The sequence below is a fragment of the Ammospiza nelsoni genome, chromosome 2 (assembly GCF_027579445.1).
Source record: "Ammospiza nelsoni isolate bAmmNel1 chromosome 2, bAmmNel1.pri, whole genome shotgun sequence".
Taxonomy (NCBI): Eukaryota; Metazoa; Chordata; class Aves; order Passeriformes; family Passerellidae; genus Ammospiza; species Ammospiza nelsoni.
The window spans coordinates 68,327,041-68,352,375 of NC_080634.1; the positions used below are offsets into that span (position 1 = coordinate 68,327,041).

General features: G+C 35.2%; 1 protein-coding gene across 4 annotated transcripts in view; it reads right to left on the reverse strand.

The window, feature by feature from the left end:
* The window catches only part of DACH1 (dachshund family transcription factor 1), a 351,434-nt gene that overhangs the window by 10,486 nt on the left and 315,613 nt on the right, over positions 1–25,335 (reverse strand). For 2 of the 4 annotated variants that reach the window (XM_059466139.1, XM_059466138.1), the window contains exon 11: positions 21,599–21,665. The exons of the other annotated variants lie outside the window; for them this stretch is intronic. In XM_059466139.1, the coding sequence (XP_059322122.1) occupies positions 21,643–21,665 (23 nt within the window). In that variant the 3' untranslated portion in view covers positions 21,599–21,642. The remainder of the gene's footprint in view (positions 1–21,598; positions 21,666–25,335) is intronic. 4 annotated transcript variants of the gene reach the window in all.

The following is a 25,335-nucleotide window of genomic DNA, read 5'->3' on the forward strand; positions in this document are numbered from 1 at the left end:
CCTTGTTCTATTTGTATAAACAGAAGAAGCCATATCCAAAAAAAGATAACAGAAATGATTAGTTGCAAGCACTGAACCTGAGTCACTAAGGCATTGTACTGCGTCACTTCATGTTAGTAAAAAATAAAAATTAGTAATGATAAACAATAACAACAGACACAAAACAGAACAAAACCCTCTCAACTGAAGAATCATGTGGAAAAGTTATTAAAGGATGAAGTCACAGCTAAATACAATCAGCTTGTGAGCTTCCACAGCTCATTGTGTTCAGTGCTGTTTGTATCACAGTGTGGATAATTTTGGTGCGGAACAATCTGTCCTGCATAAGACAGTTTTAAGTTCTACAAAAAGGTATGCTTTATTTGTTACTGTATTTCCAGAAACATAAGTGACTTTTTTTTAGTATCAGCTAGCAAGCTTGGATCTCATAGCATAAAATTGAAAAAGAATTGAGTATTGGAACATAGTTTCTGCCTGGTACTTTCTGCCTTTGTTTGGTTTTGTTTTTTTTTTTGTTAAGGCCACATGGAAACAGACTTTATTATTCATTCCTTTAGTCTGATCACTCTTCTTTCACTTTTCTCCATTTTGCCTCCTTTTTTAGTGCCTTGCTCAAATGATCACTTTTTAACACTAAATATCATCATTAAAATAATCTTACATACAAGACATCAATCATACATGAAGTTAAGCTTCAAACAGACTTAAAAAAGAATTACTTTCTTTTTCTGGAGAGAAAAAGTGGTCATAAGATGAAATTGGAACAAAATACAGGAGTTCAGTGTTTTTGGAGCTTTCAGCAGTTTTTGCTGAATTACAGAAAGTATCTGTGCAAAAGTACATGTAAGTGGGTATTTCTTTAAAACTACCCTCCATCTACACACAAGACACAAATGCACACAAATCCTTCCCACCACTCAACTAGAAGCTGATATAGTAGGCAGGATACAGCTGTACACATCTATAGATCCTATAATAAAATATGAATAATAAAGATCTTTTATACAATTCTGAAAAAGTAGCATGGCTCATGATAATTTTGCTAGTAATAGTTGTGGCCATAGTTAGTACTCTCCATCAACAGACAGTGTGATGTTAATTTCTTTCAGCAGACACAAATAATTTATGAAGATGAGCTTTTCTACGGTATTATCTTCTCTAGAGCTTTACTTCCACACTTTTCAAAAGACAAGAAAAGACTTAGATCTAATACCTACTCCTACACAGAGCACCTCTTCTGGTTCATGGAATCACAAACCTACCTCACCCTTCTCTCCCAGACACATCTTTTATAAACAAGTAATTTGAATTTCATGTTGCTCAAATAACTAAAAGGCAGTCTAGTGTTTTGTTGTTTTCAGATTAAACACCACAATTAATACAAGAGTATGTAACTGAGATGCCATTTGAACTGCTGCAAAGTCTACTGGAAAATAGAAGCCACTTAAAGAATGCTATATTAGTCTGCATGCATAATTCTGGAATGTGTGGAATTCTTTCTTAATATCAGTATCACATTGGCACCCATTTTCATACGCAACCACCCCTGCTCTCATCTGTGTGCTAAAACAGAGTAAGCACCCAACACTAAACATGAAGAAATAGTCACATGCAGAACAGGAAGGAATGAGGCTGTAAAATAGATAGATTGCACAGCAGCAAGCTTATGGAAAATCCATTAAGGATGCACGGGATGTCAAAACATATGCAACATAACCTTGCTGCTTTTAGGTATTTTGCATGAAAGTAAGTTTATGGCGCCAAGCAGTGCCATTCAGCTCCAGAACAAAAGTCAAGCCAACAGAAATCAAACCTGATGTCATGCCCTAGGAAATCAGCTGTGAACTGAAGTCACACATAATCCTTCAGGACACAGAAATAGACACAGGTCTTAATGAAGTTCCCAGGGCTTAGCATGAATGGTATAACTACAAAACTGAAAATAAAATCCGCTCATGTTAATTCTGAGGGAGACTTCAAGGTGAAACATGTAAATGGGGTCTAACCCAGAAGTTAGCCATGAAGCAATACTTAAGCAAAAGGCATTTTTTTCTTTTCCAGAATGAAAACTACCAGCATTTTATATTATGAGGGAACTTTACTTCTGTGGCAACTGCTGATGCTAGCCCTGGTAGGTTGCTTTTCAATTCAGAGCTCAAACTAGTTCCCCTAACTAATTGTAAACTTCCATCTTGAATACATCTTCATAGATTTAAGTACTGCAGTGACAAGCCAATCTTCCCCATTCCCTCTCAGTGGTAACATAATTTCAGATAGGTACTTCAAAATGATTATTCTACCCTCCCAGGAAAAACTCAATTAGCCTTAGGGCCAGGTGGTTTGAATTTGGCACCACTCTGTGTCTTTGCCAGTAAAGACTCCTCAGAAAAAGCAGCATGTCATGACAGACTGTGTCCTGGATGCACCCCACTACAGAAATCCCAGACCATATGGAAGCAGCATGCTTTCCCAGAGAGAACTTAACACCATGGTTCATCATCAAAAAGTAAGCAAGAGAAAAGAGAATGGCTAAATTAAACCACAGAGCAGTCTTAACCAATGACTTTGGGATCAAGTGACTACACTGCAGCCAGAAGCAATGAGCTGTGTAAAATATCTGAAGTGTAAAATTTTCTTGCTTCAAAGTGTGATTTTCTTAAGACAGGGGAAATGAAAAATGTTACTTCCTGGTTGCTTTTACTCTTCCCCACCCATCTCCCTCCCTCTCCCAATCTCCCCCAGCTTTCCACTTACAGTGTGTCATGTCAATAGCAACACATTAATGGCATTGCACAAGTCACTAGCAGGATATTCCCTGGAACAGCATTTAAGATGCTGGTTACCCATACTCAAGGTGAACTTAGACTGGAGTAATTTCAGAATAGGCTACTAGTATAAGACAAGGAATACAGTCGACAACATGCACATAAAATTAATCGATTTGCTTATCAGAGAAGAGCAACTGATCATTCCTTGTATATATATTAAATAATAATAATAAGAGACACAAACCAACTCTTTAAAAGGAACTCAACTCTGAGTGTCTTCCAGGATGTATTTAAATAATTTTTATGAATATATTTGTGATATGAGAGCCTGAAAATGCAGATTTTGAAGCCCATCTAGTACTATCTGTAATGCTGTGCTACTTAAGTAGAAAAAGAGGCAAAAACTGAGTATATCCTGAATATATTTACTGAATATCTGGCCGGGTAAATTCATTTGGCTATAAAGTTAATTTTAGCTGAGAAAACTAAGAAGCCAATGGTTTTGCAAGAATATGAAAAAAAACTAGAGGGAAATCTTATAAAATGAGGTTTTTTCTGTTCACTAAATGTGTAAGATCAAGCTCTGGAACTATTGTCCATTTGGAACTGGAATAAAACTGATATTTGTGTGTTTTAATACAAACACAATTTGAGCCTTTCAATATTTTAGCATTGGGAACCAGATTGCATCAGATGGCATCGTTATTGCAGTGAAAGTGACTGTGATTGTCATAACAAATTTGATGGCAAGGTTGAAAATGGAACTGATCCTCCAGTCAGTGTACTACTTTTATGGTGCTTCCAGTATTTCCAGTGAAGCCAAGGAGTCTGATCCAGCCACGGTATTTTATGTCCAGTTCAGCAATGTGCAAAGATACTTTTCTCTCTCCAATGGCTAAGAGTGTATATCTTTGAGTCAGAGTATAAAGCTAAAAATGAAAGCAAATTATTGCTGCTTTTTATTTTATGTTTGTATTCAGTATAGCTTGATTACTTGAAAGGAGTTGTAGCCAGTATATTGCAGTATGAAACAATATCATGAAAAATACATGTCTTTTAATGCAATGGTTGCACCGACAGTTTGTCACAGGCAAAATCTGCAGAATCAACACATAGACAAAATAAACAAGTCAAAACTTAAATTATCTAATACAGCATTGTATATTTTCAACAATCCATATTATAATTTCATGCACATAAAGCAGCACTGTAAATTTTTTGGTCCTGCCTTCATAACACTTTGTTTCCAAGGCCAGCTGTAGCACATTGTGATCCATCCTTTCTAACATCCATGACAAAACACACTATTATGCTATTGCTGCTTTTCCTAAGCTATTAGAGGCTGCATCACTTTTAAAAAATAAGGCTGACAAGAATATAATAGAAAAAATGTTTTTACCATTACTGGTACACACTTAGTGTTTCTCAACTAGGAAAAACAAAATGACATCACATTATCATTATATATGCTGCGGTCTCCCAGGATGTCCTTCAGGTGTTACGGAACCCTACAATGAGCAAAAGCAAAATATTTCTTTTTAAAGCTAGCAGTTTATTCTATAGAATACATTTTCCTCTTTACAAGCCAGCTGGCAGTTCACTGGAAGAATACTTATTATAGATATATGCTGACAGCAAATTTTAGCTTAGATAGAACGTGATGCTGGCTAAGTAGTCCTTCCAAATGTGTTAATTTTAGTTTCACTTCCTTTAAACTTCCTTTTCTTAGCTGACTATTTCTTTTTACATTTCATAGGTACTTGAGATACTAATAGAAATGGGTCAAATTCCATATCAAATCCATGAGAAAGTCAAATTCTTGAATTACAGAAAGGTAAAATTGTTTTCTTTTATTCTTAATCATATCAAGGTAAAAAACAAGCACTGTGGGAAAACACTATTTTTAGAATTACAGTAGATTTAACATAGCAATTGCTTGCTTTTCTGCTTTGCAATATGGAATTTATATGAGTATTACAGACATATTAAATATTAAACAAATATTAAAAAATTGTTTATCTTAAATTATTATAAATATTTCCTATTTCTCAAGGACACAAAAATACCTCTTTTTTAATATTCCTGCCAAAGATGGAAAGGGCAAAACCTAAAATCTTTGGCCACTTTTAAATTAAATCATCAGACCCTCAGCTAGTTAAAGTTAATATAGACTTCTTGATGGCAAGATTATCTTTTTTTTTTTTTCTTCAACTGATGAAATAGAGCAATTAAGTTGGAGTGATATTTTAGGAAGATGATTGCCTTCTTAACACTGCACAAAGGGCTGCCTGCCTGATAAAATCTCACAGTACAGTTTTATTTACATTTTAAGTCTAACTGCTTTTTTGCCTCTTGAATATTTTAAGTGAATTTGAACTTTCATTCTCCTTAACAGGATTTCTGACCCCTCAGTTATTTTAGGATTATAAAGGAGAGACAGTCCTGCACAACACCAAAATGCTGTCACTCAGCAATATACCATTTCTGATCTAATGCAGAATAATTAAGGTAAGTCAGTCTATTACATTTTTTCTCATATGATGATTCAGGTAAGGTACATTACACAAAATTTTGGCTATCAAGTATTAGTTTGCTAAATCTCATAAAATATTTCTCCAGCTATTTCCTTCTACAAAATTTGAAACTAACTATAATTAGCTGATAATAGTTGTAAATTGCTGTATCCCCTCTTTTTGCCACTTTTTAATGCCTAGGACTCTGATCCATCACCAAAGAAAATATAAAAGCAGAAGTTAATAACATAACTGAACTTCTACTGTGCCTTTCATCCAAGATCCAGAACACTTTACAAATATTAATTAAGTTTCACAACACCCTTGTGTGACACCAAAGCATCGGTGCTGCCATCAAGATATCAGTAGATATTATTTCTTTCTTCATGCATAAAATCTTGGTTTTGGCTTAAGGCATTGGTTAAAAATGCCCTGAAGCATGCCAAATGAGGTATTCCTTTGTCTTTTAAGAGCAAAACATCAGATGTAAAGTATAAAGCCACCCCAACAAATAGTACCATTTTAATTCTGAAATCAATATTATCCACTCAATTCTTTGCTGAAAAAATGTAAAATGGGCAAAACAGTGACTCCTTAGCATATATTTCTTGTGACTGTGTCAAATCCTGCATCAATTCTTTGCAATTAGACAATCTTGGAGTACAATTACAACCTTTGCTATAAAATGGAATTATTGTATGGGAAAAAAACTCCCTACACTACAAACAACAACAACCACTGAAGAAATTACTTTCTCACCTCCAGAAACTGAATTCAGCTTTTCTGGAATAGGACTGAGCTCACTAAATTTGTTTGTAGCAGTCTATACTGCGGTACTCTAATTATTATTTTTAATGGGATGAACTCTACTATAAATATTTCTATATCTCTATAGATACAGAAAACTCTATATCCAGTGAGGGTCAAGGGTGACAAGCACAGATGTAGATGCCTACATTGAAGACTTCTATGCTACATCAAGTTAATTCCAGACCACATCTTGTTTGCAAGCATAACTACATTTAAAAGGCAAAACATTAACTAGTTGTCCATTACCAATCAGTAATGATATAGTAATAAAGTTACAGTAATATAAGGAAACTGTATGAGTAATGTGATACTATATTCACTTCTAGAGTTCTGTGATGCTTCCATCTACCTCCTTTTCTTTGTACATCGTCTATCTCTTTTTCTTTCTCTCAATTATGGCTGCTTTTGTTCTTATTTCAAAATCTTCAGAATGCTTTTCTGACTCGTGTTCAATGCCTTATGACTTGTGTAGCAGCATCCAAATGAAAAAAAAATGCTGCAAAGCTTCAGTACTAATGCAGAATTCAAATCCTCCTTTCTACATTTGAGAGTCATACTTTATGCAACTTTCAAAACTGTTCAAAGTTACATGAAACAGAAAAGGAATTGTCAAGCTTGGATATTTTTCTGGAACTGATGCAAAATTACCCATTTCTAACATCAGTAGTTACAAGAAGTGACTGAAATGCAGCTGTTCTGGTGTGATTACTATCACAACTGATGCTGGAATTCTGAGGCAAGCAAAAAGGAAAATACACAACACATGAAATTCATCACATTAACTTCAGACACCTGCACTGAACATAGCTGCATTTGAACTGGTTTAGCAGACTCCCTTTATAATCAATGAAGAAACTTGGAAGTTGTGATTCATTTTCTTCAAAGGGAGAGATGTGTCTATTACTCTTCATTGACTTTAACAGGAGTCCAGCCAAATAGCTCAGATAAAGATGTCTACCCCACAAATGTGTGAAGTGGAACATATCCCTCCCACTGATACTGTTTGGGTATTTTATAGATAATTACATTGCCTCAGCAGCTATTCCACACCTTCAGAACACGGAGCAATATCTATACTGCTATTATGGTATCAGCAAAGTCCCACTATATCTTATCAGTTGAAAAAATTATGGGATAATGTAGTAAAGAATATATGACTCTGTATACCATCTTGATAGCTTAAACATCCTGTTTATTAAATTCTAAAGCACTCTTAAAGAGCACCTACTTTTTGGTCTCTGCAGGCTTGGCTTTCTCAGGTATTGCATGTCTAAAATGAATGCAAACACATTAACGTGTTTATAAACTTGTTCAAGGATTTAAGCAAATGCAGGCATATTGAAAATGAATAGAAATCCCATTGTGCTGTTTCACTGTGCAAATATAATTTCTTGTAAATTATAAACCCTCAATCATTTCCTCATTTCAAGTATATTTTCATTATTCCAATAATGTTGTACTCATCCTTGAAGTGAATGAAACTCCTTTTCACCTGTCTTACTAAGCACAGTTTTAACATTCTGTATAGACACTATTTTAACTACACTTTGTCTTCTTTCTCCACAGACTCTATTTCCAGCAACATTAAGTAGCTGATAGATTACTTTGGGATTTTAGGTGGTCCTCATTTTAAGTAACAGCCTTCACCTTTTTCCCAAAACACTCTATCATTGTCCTTTTATACCTGTTTTTTTTTTTTTTACAGAATTAGCTCTTAAATTAATCTAATCTCCTTGCAGTTCTATATTCAGATTTTGCACAAAACTTCAATACTGATGATTTTTATTTTCCCACTGCATATTCTCATTCTACATATCTGGCTATTTTGGATACTGTCTCAAAGTTGCTGATCACAGCAGCGATGACCGTCCTTTGTAACTTACACTCATCAGGCTTACTCCAAGTTTGATCATTAAGTGCCAGGTAGTAACTCACAAACTATTTTCTTTTTTCCTGAGCTGTTAGTCTTGCAGAGTATGAACTAACCCCATATCATGTGCAAACTCCTGCAGTATTTTAAACTCCAACCTATGATGCTAGTCTCTTTTTCTGTGCATTACATCTGTTCCATAAAATCTCTGAAGTATCACAGGTTGACAACAATAAAAAATACCAAAATTTTTACTTTGTCATCTCAGTTTGTAAAATATAAAAACCCAAAAATTATCATCAATTAAGGATAAAACTGAAATAATTTTGAAACCCTTGAAAACTTTTGGTGGAGGGAATAGGGTTTTTCCAAATTTAAATGTTGCTGTAGTCAAAATGACACAGAATGTGAAATAATGTGTTTGTTTTTCAGATACTGTAGGTCTGAAGAATTTTTTTTGTATACTTCAATTATAAAAACATTTAAAACATACAAACTTGTGCAATTTTTATTTTAATGAAGATGAGAAGTTCATTAACAAAGATAAATATTTCATTAGATGTTAAATAAAACAAAGAGATTTTTTGGCTTCTCTCAGCACAAAATTCCTTTGAAAGATTAATTAATACATGCAAATTATGCAAATTAGACCCATGCAAATATTTTATGAAGACAATTAAGGGAACCATTAATTACTGCTTTTTTTGCTTCAGTGAGATTCATTCATTTAATTTTAATTTCACTTTAACTGTTTTGATGTATAATCTTGCAGCTAAGAACTTTATCTTTCCTAGTGGGTCACTTAAACTTATAAATTTCATCAAGTGAGCAGCAACAGAAATCTGCAAAGATATTCTCTGGGCTGTGTTTAGTATCAAGAGAAATTTTTGACACAATGCACTCCTAGAAACTGCAGAACTGGAAGGGAATGTGAGCTCATTCTTGGACAAGGTTCAACTGCTGGAAAAGCAATTAATTTGCTTTGGCTGTGCTAATATAGGGGAATTAGAAAGTGTGACACAAGACAAATAGAAATAATTAGTTCTCCAAAATGATGTTCTCATTAATATGGTTTGAACAGTAGAAATAAAAAACATTATTGTGGCATGTCTGCATTCTGTCCCTAGCCACAGGAGGTAGGAAAATGCAACATACAGCATTTTTTCACCTTTGTAGTTTGTGTGGTGGTGGTATTTATTTTCATTTTTTATTGTAGGTTTTAAGAAAGGCAAATTGTGAACCTGATCCTGTTATCTAAAACCTACTGTACTTGCATAAAGCACGAGGAATCCCTACGCTTCTTCCTGTGAAAAGATGAAGCTATAAACCTAACTGACTAGGCTTTTCACAACAATACACTCAAGTTCCTAAATTGAAACTTTTATTTCAATATCTTTCATTTAAATAACATTTTATTACACGCAATACCCAAGGTATAATGCGTTTTTTCTGCAGCTTAAGCTCCTTTAGTAAAAATGCTCTAGCAAAGGAGTTACGTTATCCTCTCCAAATCCGACAACATAATTTCCTTTTTCCATAACATGAATATACACACGCTCATTTTACAAGGTACACAGAGGGGAATTTTCACTTGCTCTCCTTAACACTTACCCCAGCACAAAGCTGGGTTTCCACAAGCAGTGAAAATCAATAGCTGGCACTCTTTACAAAAACAGGCTGCTAGAAGGCTGTTAAGAACATCTGCTCACTTACACTCTACATTTCTTAGCTTGTTGCAGGATTAAAGGTAATGGAAGACTATGTGGCCCCTTTAAAATATTAACTTCTCCCTCCCCTGCAGGTTTGCCAAGTTCTAACTGAAGGCACCTCCCTCTGAAAGTTTTGCTGTCTACACACCTTTTACCTAGAATCAGATATTAAAGTGCAGTGACTTGATATCATTTATTTCTTATTTCAGTTAGGTGGAAAATCTATAGCATCTGACAGAAATAGAGATTTTTCTCTTTAAATACAAGGAGGCAAAATGTGGCCATGTGTTAACAGTTTTTGAAAGCTGATTACCACAATGAACAAAATCCTTACATGCAACTACCACAGAGGTTTAGCAAAATTACCCAATAAAATGTCTAAAACTCACACTGTAATAATTTATTATAAAAATCCTAATGTCTTTAGGGATGTACTGATAAAAAGTTAAAATCTATGAAACCTTCCTACAACTACCTATTGCTTAACAACATGGATGCAGTATGTCCATGTTCCTAATTGGCTAAGAATGTGTCAAATATGTGGATGAATGAACACAATTCTTGTAAAATTCTGGGAAGTGCCTTCTTCCTTGACCATTAATTCTGTTGCTAGTCAGCTGATCTTTTGAAACTTTTATTAAATGTGTCTATGTTAATGACTTCTATACAAACAAATATTAGAACTAACACCTCATATCATATCTGGTAGATTCTAGGGTAGCCAAAAGATTTCCTAAAAATCTTTTGGCATTCAAATGCTGTTACCCTTTGTTGGGATCTTCTTATTCTCCCTCCACACTGCTAACTTCTTTCTCAGTTTTACATTTTTTACTTCTTTCTCAGCTTTCTGGTTTAATTTCTGAGGGCTACAATCTTTCTCACACTGTCTCTCTCCCCATACTTTGTATCTGAGTAGTCTAATCCATAAACTGAATTTCAGTCACCATATCCATGTTGACAATTGACACAGCCCTTTGTACTCCAGGTCTGTTCCCTTCTGTCTGACATAAAGCCTCAGTCTGCTTTTCTGATCCTCTGTGTGCATGTGTCGCTGCTCTGACAATCTTAGTTTGAGAAAACAGAGCTGTTAATCATTCACCTCTTCAAATTCCTCCTCATCTTCCCCACTACTACTACTCTTAGTCACTATGAACTACTCTTTTAATCTTGTCTGCCAGTAAAGTTCAAAATCAAGGTATCCTGTTTGTTTGTAACTTCTGACTCTTCATTACAACACAGTGTCTAAATTTATTCTCAAGAAAGTCTCTGCCCCTCATTCTCCTATCCCTCTTTCTAGCTATAAATTCACATGATGTTTCTCTTCATATCTCAACTACTAAAGTTTCTGTCTCAGTTGTATAAACAAATTTGTATGGCAAAAATATTTTCCTAGTCTGCTTCTTTGAATTGTCACTCTCTTCTAATTCCTTCACTGGCTCTTCCCTTTTAACAAGTAGAAACACAATACTTGAAAGGTTTTGCCTTACCCTTCACCTTGTGCATTACTCCTTATCAAAATGCTTCAAATTGGAGTGATACTTCCAAATAAGCATCCTCACAGTACTGTCCACATTTAAGAAGACCCTTATGCAATGCTTACAAGATGAACTCACTACAGCACTTTAGGTCTGATGCCTGGATTTTTAGATGAGTCTGACAGAAAGACCTGAGATCAAGTATGCTGCCTGAATCCATAATGTGATGGGAATACAGGTTCATGGACATATGTAACTTCCCATACAAATCAAAAGCACTTACCAGCACAGTTACTAACATCTCATAGTCATTATCTCCCCTCAGAATTTTGTGTAAAGTTTCAAGGGAAGTGACATCATTTGGTTACATTCCTTCAATAACTTTAGTTTACCTGGTCATGAATGGGACAGTAATTTCAATACTGTTGTAGGGGACATAGGTAGGGATGATCATAACAAAAGATTTAATGAATACTCTTGCCCCACTGCTGGCAAGAGATCAGTTTACCTCTTCAAAGAAATGCATTAAAATACTTTTTCACATAAAACACCACTGCTGCCATAACACACTTGTGGACAGATTTGCATTTGATGGCTCAGATTCAATTAAATGTTACATCTTCTTTGTGGTTTTGACTGAAACATTAAAAGGATGGTGTAGTAATGCACACAGGCTTTCAGCTCCTGAAACACAAAAAGCTCATACTGGTTTATTTTTACTTCTATGAGTAGAAGTACAGCAGCTATTGAGCTTCTGTGTACACAAGAAAGCTGAAGAAAAAACGTTCAGTGCAACTTTGGGTTAGGAAGCTGATGGAACCTACACTAATTAAATAATCAATTCTCTACTACTGTAGCTTCAAACCTTTGAAATGTCTTTATGAAAGGTGTTTTAACCAAACTGGTTATATTTATGTAGAAGTACCAGAATCTAGAATTTATGTCAGCTCTTTTTTACAAAAGATAAATACATAGGGTCAACTTGGTATATGACTAGCACTCATACAAAATCAAGTCATAATCAAATAATGGTAGGCAGCATACGTTATTATATTTTCAAAGCTTTGTCTAACAAAGAAAAGACTTGAAAACACTTAGACCAGGTGCACTTTGTCATTACCCTGATATTCACAGAGGTTAGCTATCAGTCTGAGCCAGTGCAGAGCAGGCACAGATGATGTGCTCCATGTATTCTGCTAGCCTGGAGTTTTGAGACATAAATCCTGTCCCTGATATTCAAGTTGGTAAATTCCATCTAGTTTCCCATATGTCTGTACAATGAGAAAGCATGACTATAGAATATATAAAAGGGAGGGCAAAACATGAAGGGCAGAATAAAATCTTGAGCTCTTGCAAGATTTAGGCTCAGTCTCTGTTATACCACAGATTTCTGATATATCCATGATCAAGCTCCTTAGCCCCTCTATATATAAAGATAATTGCTTTGTTCTGCATCACAGGAGTATTTCCTGATGTGAAGACTAAATCCATTAAAGACTGCAAAGTTATTCAGATATTACAATGAAAAAATTTCTAGTAGATTTCCAGTTACTCTTGGCATAGCTCAAAACAATTTATCTGAGACAGCCACAAGGCTGCAAATTGGAATCAGTAGCACAAATAAAAAGTAAGTATCTATTTACTAAAACTGAAATTCATGCAGAAACATTATAATAGTTTAAGTTTCCTCTGAAAATAAATAACCAAAATTTAACAAATTGGACTAGCTAATTTTTTTAAGAGTTAAAAAATTAGTGTTTTCCCATGAATAATCTGCCCTTAAATAGTTTATCAGAACTATTATGCACAAACACCCTTTCCTTCAGCTTGATGCCTGATTTTGTTTTGTTTCAATATACTTATTTACACTAGCAGTTGAAAGGATATACACACTTAATAAATACATTCTGTTGAATGTCTGCTAAAGACCAACTTTGCTTCATTACCTATTTTTAAAATATGATTACTCTTGCAAGCTTCATGGCCAAAATGATTTGCTTGTTTCAAATCTAAATGAAAAAGTACGTAGCTATGAAAAGACTTTAATATTGAATGTACAGATAGAAGTCAAAGATGTTCCAAAGAACAGAGAATGTATGAGAATATGCTAATACACATTAGCGAAGTTCAGGGCTGCCATATCCAGGACCATTTATCTATTTGGCCAACGAGCTGATTTTGAGTTACACATGGTAAATATTATCAGATCTTTTTGAAAGTCAGTCAGTTTGAGATTCTTTAGAAATAATTAAAAAAACACCCACAACTTCTTCTCCCTACTTGACTTTTTCCTGTCTCAGTCAAATGCTATGTTAAATACAAGCTAGTCCACAAATAACAGGGGAGCAAGATCCAGAGAAATTATCTCATGAATGTTTGTGTGTAAAAATTATAGGAGTGGCATAGCATAATTCCCTTTAGAATTAACACAGTCATAAATATATTTTTATTAAATATATACAATAAACTATGAATTTCCATTTAATATAACCCAAGTGTAGAACGCTGTATGTTCAAAGGCATTCTAAATGAGCAAAAGGGGTTTGGTTCAACATCTGCTATGACTTGAGTCAGACTTCCACATCCTGTGAGGCTGCTTCCAGCTGCTGCTCCAGAAAGGCCTGGATGTTTTGGAAGCATGATGCAGATCTCACAGATGCACTGCAGCACCTCAAACAGCACAAGTCATCTACTTGTGGACAAGCAAATAACTTTTAAAATAGTGCAAGAATTAATGTTAAAATAAGAATATCTTAACTTCTCTCTGAAAACCTCATTTCAGAGTTTCAGACATGCAGGGATAAGATAGAAAATCTGCCTTGGTAGATTAGCTCACATAGAGCTTGCTTAGAAATTTTTTCTTCTTTGATGCAGATGGCGGCTGATAGTCAAAAAAGGCTATTGAATAGGATGGTGACTATTTGTATTTAATGGTTTAAGTCTCAATTAACTTGAAATTCAAGTTATTTCAATATTAAATTGAAATATTACCTGGATTGGATGCTTCTTCTTACCTACTCAAGCTGTAGCACCTTTCAGGAAGGACATATGGATTTCCCTGTCTAATAGATTTCCTCTTATGTGTGCTAAATGGATTAAGTAACTTCCTGGCTATTAGTCTACGTTACTAGTTCTCCAAAGCACAGCATTTTCAGAAGAACTGAAAATATTACTGTTATTTTGGTGCAAGAGTTGTCTCCCTCATTCTTCACAGAAGTCACAGGGGAAGTGCATCTATTAAAAAAATCCCAAATCACTAAATATTTTGACATGTGTTGATGGTGAGGTCTTAAGGATTTAATAGAAGAATGCAACAGTAATACTGAAAGATGAAATTCATTTATATGGGTATAATATACAAACATCAGGAAATTTTAAATCTTTATAGAGCTTAAAAAACTAATGCCAAGAGACAATCCTCTTTATGACATATCTTAACATGACATGATGTGATGTTTCTTTCCAGCACTTGTCTATGATGTAGTAAATGTGGTGGAGGGAAAAAAGAACGTAAGAAAAAGAGACAGCTCCCTACACATTCCCTATCAGTATAGGCAAATACTGATAAACAGCTTACAGCCAGCAGGTCTAGCTCCTCAACCAACCTCAGAACATTCAGCATTATAGTTCAGCCGTGAATGAACTAGAAATCCACTTTATTTACACCTGTTTCATGGTAGGCTATAGGAATACTGTTTGACTGAAACAATGTTGTTTTAATCCATTTTTCATCCTGGTTTATAAAAAAATCAAGCCTTTTAGTTCTTCCTCTAAAAGGGAAAATGCTATTTATTTTTTAGCTGATGAGACTATACTAGAAATATATATTCTACCTGCCTGATCAGGGGTTTCAGTCACCTTCTGAGGGAGAAGATGAAGGGAACACAGTACTTCTGGGAAACAAAAATACCTAGGATGGTGCCTTGCAGTGCCCAACCTTCCCAGGCAGCAAGACAACTGGGGTGACCCCAGAAGTCTATTATGTAAGAATTCATCTATCCTATCCTTCCGTCTTTGAGTAAGATGAACATGTAGGATGAATGAAAATGAAAGTCAAAACAATTCTATATAAAGCCTCTGGAGCACAATGTGGGGTCTTTTTAGTATTCATATTGTCCTGAATTTTCCCACTTGACTCTGTTCATGCTTAGTCATTAATTTTACATACAGTCTCTTTAAAAGTGAATTAAAGCACAATGTTGGAAGAAGATCTGATTGATTAACCATTCATCTCAGTAGAAAAGTCAGGAACATATCTGATTTCCATCAGCTCCATATTCACGTAGCTATAAAATGAGATGTAAATTGCAATAGATAGCAATTTCAAATAAAATGTGAAATTTTTTATGTAAGAGTATATGTTGAATGAGAAAGTTGAATAAGAGTACTTTGCAACATATATATAACTGTATATTCACTCTGTGCCTTTCCTTTGCTTTTTGGGTAATAGGTAATAGGATTATGTACCCAGAAGTTTAAAGGTGTAGCTAACAATGACCTATGAACACTATGAAACAATTGTCTATTTATAGGTTACTGCCTGCAATCAATATCACCTTCTGTTTAAGTTAATCAATGTTGTCTTTAATTGATTAGCTTGGGTTGAAAACCTGCCAAAGTGCTGACTCCTGGGCAGGTGGATAGGGAACTTACTTATTGCTGTTTGGTTTCCATGCATTGTAAGATAATTTCAGTATTTATCCATGGTCAATGAAATATGAAACAAAATAAATCTTTAACGTCTGTTTCCTCATCAAGTATTCCAGTATCAACAGTAAAAGACAGATAAACTATCAAGAGATGATTTAAATGTCTACTATAGAATCTGGGTTTAAAAGCTAAACTATATTGGATAGTCTGTCAAGCCAAAAAAATCAGTAAAACAAGTGTCTTTAAAACTCGTGAGGTGGTAAAGCCAGTAAGGCTGAGGGGAAATAAAATGTTTAAATTAGTGTGCATAGAGAGAGCCAAGCTCTTTCTAAAATGTATAAAAATTAAGAGAACCTATTTTCAGAGATGTATCTTCTGCAACAGTAATGAAATTCAAGGTGGTGCACACAGATTAATGTTGTTATTTATTATTATGTATATAATTTCATTGAAGTGAATAGCACTGTTCACATGAATAATAAGTGCATGACCCTGACATTAATACAAGGTGTTACACAGTAAAGTCAAAAAGCAGCTGAAGTTTAACGCACTAATCAAAAGGAAAATGAAGAATTATGTGTTACTGCAAATAAGAACAGTGTTGAACCAGCAAATATTTTATTAAGACTGAACAAAAATAAAATAGAATCAGGTGGACTATCCAAAGGGAGTTAGTAAGGCAGCTCCACTAAATGTCACTGAGGGTTAGACACCAATATTTTAACAGTGTCTCACCATTAAGACCATCACTTGGTCCGAAAATAAATTTTCTTTTGAGCATTACAAAGACAAAAGAGAAGAGCAATGCAGAAAAGCCACTATCCTTTAGCTTCTATAATTGAACAGTGCATGTGCATACGTTTTCACCAATGCATCAATTTGTTTGTCAAACTCTGGCATGCAGAGAAGAATCAATAACAAAACAGCAGATATCACTCCCCAGTGGGTCACTATGGCTTTGCTCCGTTCTGTTGTCTTTCCCACATGTTTCTGTTACCTCAAATAACTACTCTTACCCAGAGAGGTGCTAGAATAACCCAAAGGACAACAGTCACATTACAGAGACAGTCTTGTCTTATGCCTGCAGTTTACCAAAACTGTAGAGACTGAAACCAGTTGCCTACTGATCTTTAGAAACCTTAAAAATGGAAAATTTAATGAAGAAACCTGAAAATCAGACAGGCAAAAAAGAAAAATGCAAAATCTATCCATCAGATTGCTGAAAGTCACATTTTCACAAGACATGTTATTTCACATTGGCAGACCTTCAAAGTGCTTCGTGACTCTTAAGCTGACTAAAAGAATTTTTATTGGCAAATTAAATGTAAATGATTAGGTTTTTTGCTTGTTTGTTTTTTGGCTTTTTAAAATTTATTTTCTTTTTGTTTGTTTTTGTTTTGTTTTTTTAATTCGGCCTAATGGAATAACAGGCTAAGTGACCTAAAAATCACAGAAACGTTCATCTCCAAACAAGTGAGTCCACGGTTTTGTCATTGCTGCTTCACAGAACCTTTCTATATTTCTGTGGGTCTAGAATAGTCAGCTGTTTGTTTCCATAAACAGCCTAGCTAAGTAGCAGATGTTTCCTTGGGCAGTTATTCAACATATCTAGAAAAAAAAATCCCTTTGCCTTCCAGGCTTCTGACAGCTTTGTTTCCAGCTCCTGACTTCTTTTCCCTGCTGAAATGTTCAACCTTTATAGCAGGCCTGTACAACAGGTGGGCTGTGGGTCTCTTGCAGTTTGAAAAACCATTTGTTTGGCCCTTCAGCTGCTGAGAAGCATCATGTACTGTTTGATTTGCCCAGCTGCCAAGAGGCAGCAACAAGATGTCCAGCAGAAAATGCATATCTCCTGGCTTGTCACTGATCCCTCAGAATGCATGCGCCTCCTAGTCAGCCAGCAGCCACATGGCTCCAGATCACACACACACATTGCCTTGCAGGTCAAGGAAGTGACATATTAAGAAATATTTGGGATATTCAGAAGTAATCCTTGGCAAGGGAGGAGGTGAAACAGAGGCGGAAGGAAAAAGATAAAGCAACAATAGAGGGGAAGCTGAAACAGTGTTGAAATGGGTCGACAGAGAAGAAGGAATGTCATATGTGAAAATGAAAATGTATTTTCATTCTGCAAATGACCTAATACATTCATTTGAGAATTCTGGTTCTATGCTAAACCCAAGCACCTTTCTGCTAGTAGTCCCTTGCAACGCTAAGTGAGTAACAGCAAATCCATAGTACTTATTAAATGGTGATAAAACCAGAATAACTAAGGAGCAAGTGTCAATTGAATAAAAATGCAGAATTTACAGGTTGATACACAAACAGCAGTTCCGAGAGTTTTAATACGGAAAAAAGGCAAGAAAATTGTGGTAAAATGTATGAAGAATCAGGTGCTTTACTTAGGTTCAAACAATTAAAACTTTAGAGAACATATGTCCATTGTTTTACATGGCATTATACAGGTGGATGACCTCATCCTTAGGCAGCTAGGGATGCAAAATGGAATAATGCTTTTGATAAAGGGGGATGTGCAAAGGAACAGACAGAAATGCAGAGACAGGAGATAGAAGCTCTAAGGGAAAGATGCAATTCTTGAAAGGACTCTAAAAATAAAGGAAATGTACTTAGCACCGGTCATCACGGTCAGTATCATGCAGAAAATAAATTAAGAAAGGGCTAAAGAGAAGACATGTACTGCAAATGTACTGCAAAGAATAGTGATATCTCTGGAAAAGAAATACATGTTCTGTCATTTGAGGATATTGAAAACTATTTATAAAATATCATTAGTTAATTTGAGAGTAGCCATGCACTGGAAAATGCATCCTCTCTACGCTCAGCAGGCAAAAGCAACCTTCTCTAAGTCTAAAAACATGAACTCATAAAAATACTCAAGATTTACAGAAATTAGGACAAGTCTGATGTGATCGAAATTGGAAATAAGGACAGAAAATGTGACTGGGGGAGTGACTGAGACTGGCTAAATACATACAAAGAAACACAGAAACCAGGGCACTGGAAGACACTGAGAAATAAAGTACTAAAAGTGACAGGCTGACAATAACTGCAACTGAAGTTGGGGAACTGAATTATTTACATTATTAGACAAGAACAGAACCCAGTGGTTGAGAGTACAAGAAAAGAGGGGAGACAGAACACATGACAAGAAAGTCAAGCAAAGTTGTATGAGGTTTCTTAGAAGGAAAAGTTGCAGTGAGTAACTGGACATGTGGCATATGGATACAATGTTATGAGTCAGTATTGAGACATCTGGATCTTGATTAGCAAGAGTATTAGGCAGAAGAAGTCAGAACTTTAGGGACTGGAATTATGACTGGATATAAAAAGAAACTTGCCTTGAAAGGTATAAGGAAAAAAGGATCAAGAAAGAAATTAGAAAATTTGGAAGTTATTATTAATGTTGATAGAAAATCCAGATATGAGGGAGAGCCAAGAAAAAGAAAGCTTGATGGAGACACTGTTTGAGGTGATACAGGTTGCAAGAAAAATGAAAGGAAGATTCTGTGTCCAAGAGCACAAAATGTATCCCAAAATTGTCTTTATCTCAGCAAGTATCTGTAAAACTGCCATAGCAAAATGGTCATTCCTTAGGCCACACTCATATTTTGGCATTACAGTTTATCAGCTCCTTGGTTAGCCTTATCATTGTTAATCTTAAAATTCAATTCCATATGGTTTTCAGATGTTGTCTCACAGTGGAACTTCTAACTTTGCGGTTTACTTGTTAAGAAGACAACCCTAGGAGACAGTTACCCCTGACATTAGTGAAGCAAAGCCCTCAGCTGTTAGGAAATGCCAAAATTAAGATTTAATATATGGAAAAAATTTTATAATAATTTACAACTATTCTCTAATGAATGATGTCTAATTATGGAAATATTATACACAAACCAAGTATTATATAAAGCATTACAAGACACACTGACCACTGAAGATGAAGAAAATATTCGATAGATATCCCTTTATTCACCTATATTTTTGTCCCCTGCACTGAATGAGACAAGGTACTGTGAAAAATACAGTATCTAATCACATAATTAAAGATTGTATCATGACACATACACAGACAGTTGAACAAAGGTGTGGAAGACAACCTTAATTCTACCACTTCCTAATTTTGGAATGCTTGACTTCACAGCCTTGATAATGGCCTTGTCCAATAAAGTTTTTGATCTCATAAAAAATATCATCACATATTTCCACATGCTTTTGTCCAAGATTTATATATCAGAAATAGATCTGTGTGCAGAAGCTTCACAGAACCACCAAAAGTTCCTTTTCATTGTGAAAGTCCTTCAGATACCCATCTTTCAAACCCAAATATAACAAGCAAGAATCAAGGACTATCAGTTGCTGAGATTATTACGTGGATTTTGCTTGTTGAAAAATAGATTAAGCAAGTTTCAAACCAATGCAGAAACAATTTAGGTTATGTTTCAGGGCAAAAGACTAAAGCTGTATATAAGCAATTTTTATTAATGTGGAGGGCAACTGCAGGGCAGCTTTCCCCTAATATTTGGGCAGCAAAATGCACACTTGCAATCAGCAAATTTAAATCATACTTTTTTTCTTGTTCTCGTTCAGCAGCCTGCAAAGGAACCTCAGAGATGACCAGTGTGCTGAGTTGCTGTTATTTTCTTACTCTATTCCTAGATCTGTTCAACATCTCTACTTCCTGTCTTGTCCTTTCTAGGAGGGAAAAAAGACAGATGGCCCTGGAAGGTTTTGTGAGCATGGTAGTTGAGGGTCTTTTTCTTACACCAGGAAGGTATAAACTGAAACCACTTAGCATTACACTTAACTGAACTGTTAATATGAGCCTGGAGAAGAAGTGGAGAACTAAAGTAAGGGAGGATGTCAGTGGGAAAGGGCTTAGAAAGGGTAAGTTCCTTTGGCTAAGGGACAGAGAGAGTAGATAACAGACACATTTGAAGAAAGGCTGGAAGAAAAAAATAATACTTGCAGCAGAGTAAGGAACCGAGGTCTGAAAATCTGACCAATGGACAAGGAGGATAAATTTTCTGCTGGAGGAGAATGCACAGCTGAGGAAAAAACTGACTGAGAATGAGCAGGATGGAAGAACTTTGAGAACACAGAAACTGTAAAGGGCCTCTTGTAACAAAAACAAACATTTGGGGTAAAAAAATAGATAGAACTGAGAATTCAGGGAACTGAGCAGGGTAAGAAGACTTGGGAGAAAATGATAGAGCTGATTTCAGGAGCAGCTGGAATGACAGCATGCAGAAGTCGGAAATTATTTGGAAGAAAGCAAGAAAGAAACTGAGGCAATTGCTAGTAATTTAAATAAATGGAAAAGACAAAAACCAGCAGCATGAAAGAGGGAAAATTTGATTAATCTTCCTCTTCTTACCAACAATAGCTTTGGGACAACAGCATAAAACCATTTGTGAGCAATTTGGCAAAAGGAACATATTACAGGAACATGACAGGGAAAGAACAGTCAATGGTGAAGATGGTGCAGAACTTTTAGAGGATTTTAGATAATGTGTGGATTGGTGTTTAAATAGAATGAAAATGAAGGTACAGGACTTGGGAGGGAAACTACTGGGAGATAGAAAATTGGGAATGTGGGATACATAGAGGAAAAGAAAACATAATAATGTAGGCAGGCAAATACATGGTAACCAACCAGATGGAGAAGAAAATTCAACGGAAATAAGAAAGTAAAAGCGGCAGTAAATGTCATTGTTCTAGAGCTTAGTAAGAGGTCTGTTAACAAAACAGTATATAAAAGTCAAACATTATCTTTGTATGGTACCTTTTTGTGTGGGATGAGGGGGTCTTGGGAAACCGGATTGGGAGCTAGGCATAGGCATCTAGTGAACCTACAATATGTATGGAGAAGAGGATAATCTGCTTTATTATTATTTAAAACAGAAGCAAAGAAAACATTTAAAACCAGTGTCTTCACCAGTTCCTAATAGCTTATTATCTCCTTCTATTGCTCAAAAAATACATAAGTACATCTGAGACCCAAATTTGAATTATTTATTATGACTATTTGTTAACATTTTATGGATATTGCAGCAAACTGTTATCTACTCCATATTTAAAAAACTCAAACAACACCCTAAAATACCCTGCATTGCTTCTTTTTATAGTCTTGTATTCAAATTCCTTTTATTATTGCTCCCATTTTACAGAAGACTTTACATGCACTAAAAGTGAATCTAAATGAGTGCTACATGATGAAAAAATAGAACAGAACATACCCCCTTATTGACAAATGCAATTATCTCCTACGCTTAAATTAGTTCTATTCCTTACTCTTCAAAGTGATACTTAAAAATAGCAACATTAGATATAACTTCAAGTTGACAAGTATCAATTTATTTATAATAAATAGTAAACAAAATCTTTAGTTTTAATTATGATTTTCTTGCATAATTTTTTCTTAAATGCTGAAATTACACTTTGTATTTCAATTATATCACTTCCCTACAGAGCACTGAAGCTTTCCCACCTTTGTTTGCTTAGTTATAAAACTACATAGCATGCTCAACACAGTAAATTGAAAAATGATTGTGGATAAAAAGACTATTACCCCAGGCATGCTTAGATACTGAGACACTGATATATTTTTCAGAGGAGTAAGAAAGTATTTCCCTAGTAAGAATTTTTTCCCCAGAACCTGAAAGATGCAAAAGGTGGTATTATATGTTTAATTATGGAATATACTGTATAATAGAATATAATAGATATTTTAATATAATATTTCTTCTATGGTGCATAGCAAAGTATACAAAATATCATTTACAAATAAAATGACACAATTGAAATTTTGTATAATTGTGACAACATGGTCTTCGTTCCAAGAAAGTACTGGAAAATGTTTCAACCACTGGAAAGCTTTTGTAGTGTTTTGCAGATAAAGGGCCCCATGTGTACTGAGCATGCTTTATTCCAGTGCTTCAGGAATGAAGTGGTTCTTTCCCTGCAATTCTTTCTCCTCACTCCTGCCTACAATTGTCATGCTAAATACTGAAACAGGAACAGAATGCTCTCAGTGCTTCCCTCCCTGATATCCAGGCAAGTACACATAAGAAAAGAAACAGGAATGTACTGAAACCAGTAGGGAATGTAGCCTGACCAGGAAGACGGGGGAAGCAGACACTACAGATGGAGATGGGTTTGCAGCAGGGAAGGTTGATAACAGGGAATGTCAATGCAGCTCTTGAAATGCCTGCGTAAGTGGAGGAGGCAACAGGAAGGGTCAGACAGAGCCAGGGGGTCAGGGAGAGAGAAAGAGCTTGGGATTAAGGGAATGATCAGGGCGGCATGAAACTAAGCTCAGAAGAGAATGATGGAAGAATGTGAAGCTGGGTGAAAAAGAAGAGTAATGTAATGTATAACAAGGAAAAGTGCCACATTAGCAATTGACAAAAGGTGGGATTGGAGGGAGGAGGAAGAAAGAAGAAGGAACTGGGACAGATACACAGGGATACATAGAAAGGGAGACAGAGAAAAGGGAGTTTATGCTAAAAGGAAATCCTCCTTCCAATATTGGAAATGAACACAAAGAGTCCTGACATTTGGCATGACTTGCCTGCTATTAACTGTTTCTTAAACTATTTCTGAAGCCTGTCACCCTATAAGGACTGATTTACATTGACAATATGTTCCTACATCTACATTTGTGTTGTAGGGTTACATATTGCACTGGATCTGAAAGTTCTGAACTGCTGTATGATGATTGAGCTGAATGCATTAAACTGAAAGACATGAAAACTGTATTTCTTGCTTCTTCTTTCCTTTTTCTTAAAAAACCCCTGCTTTAGTTATATGTTGAGAGTACAAAGTAGATATGGGAAATGACAGAATTAAGGTTGCCTTTGCAAAATGATTCAATATCACAACCACAAAATATCATGGTCCAGTCTTGAACTAAGTAATCATCTGTGGATTTTAGTTTTGTTTTTAATGTGTATCACCTGGGACAGATGAATCAAGGAAAAGTCATTACTGGGAATGTCTTCTGTAAATCCTTGATTTCCCTTATTGCAAAAATGGAAATATATGAAATGAGCAAAAGGATAGCTGGGAAAGAATGCATAGTCATTGTTCAAAAGCTGAAGTGCTATTCCTATATAGCGTGGGATAAATCCTTTAGAATACATGCTCTCAAACTTGTGTTGCTCATATTATAAATATCCAACTTCATATTTCAGCCTACGAGCAAGACCAAATTCAACAGGAACAGTGATTTGATTGCACCTGCATGCTTCTGCCAAAAATGCAAATTATTCTGAAAAATTAGGTCCTTCATACTTGACAGTTAAGCAATATGTCATCTTAATCTGCATTTGACTCTGTTTTCCAGCTATCAAATTGGAATACTCCAAATTTCACTTCCTTGCAAGAATGTTCTGAAGATGGAGTAATCAATACTTGCAATGAGTACAAGTACTGCAGCCACCAGTGCAGCAGCATGGCCTCCCAAGAAATTACAAGTCTGTTTTAGCATCAAAAGAAGTAACAAAATGTCTCAATTATAACAAAATTAAATAATGGCTGAATTCTTACTAAATTAATTATATCAAATGGTGCTTTGAATAATGTGCATGTTTTATAGGAAGGAAAGCAGGATTCTGGGGTAACAGACCTCATAACATGTACTCACTTCCCAGGCAACATTTAATCTGGCATATTCCAACTTCTGTGTTATTGACTCTGCAGACATAACTTGCTTTAAATGTCTTTGTTTATATATGTGTGTTTGTCTTTCATAAGAACTTATTGCATCTTTGGTATTTGTTTATAACCATTCAATCCATTAAAATCTTCTTGACTTTTTTATTCTGTTGTTACAGCCTCCTTGCGGCACACCAGTAACAACTCCTTGGAAGTTAGGAAATGGGATTAAATAACACACAGAAGATGTCAAATGATACTGTTAGGATGATTGACTTCAAAATGCAAAATAAAGGCAATTGAGTGTGATTACTGGAGCTAATCCTTTTAGGCTTGCCTCTGAAAAATGCACCTTCATTTACCATTGAAAACAATTGCTATTTTTATTGCTTAGTACGCATGGAGGTAGATTTAGCCTGTTGACAAGAACAGATATTATAACATAAATACTATCTTCAAAATTTGCTCTTTACTAATATCTTGATGTTTGCAATGTATATATACACTTAGATTCACAGGGGAAGTAATATGGCTCTCTTTAGTATTTCATGTATAATTTACTCAGCAGATTTGTTTTATTAAAATGTAAATAATGGGATGTGGTAAATGAAAATTCCAAGATGGGAATAAACAGCTTATTTATTGTTAATGCTCAGAGTAGCTTATTGAAACACACCTTTCAGTAACTGCCACTGACTATTAGCTATGAAATTCTCATCATGCCTTGAATGTTACCCATTAGGCTTAGCCATTTGTACAGTTAAAAAGCTCAAGATGTTTCAAATATACCTTTAAAAACACTATTAACTCAAATCAAACTACACATATTCACAAAAACTGCATTCAGCATGTCTGAGATTCAAA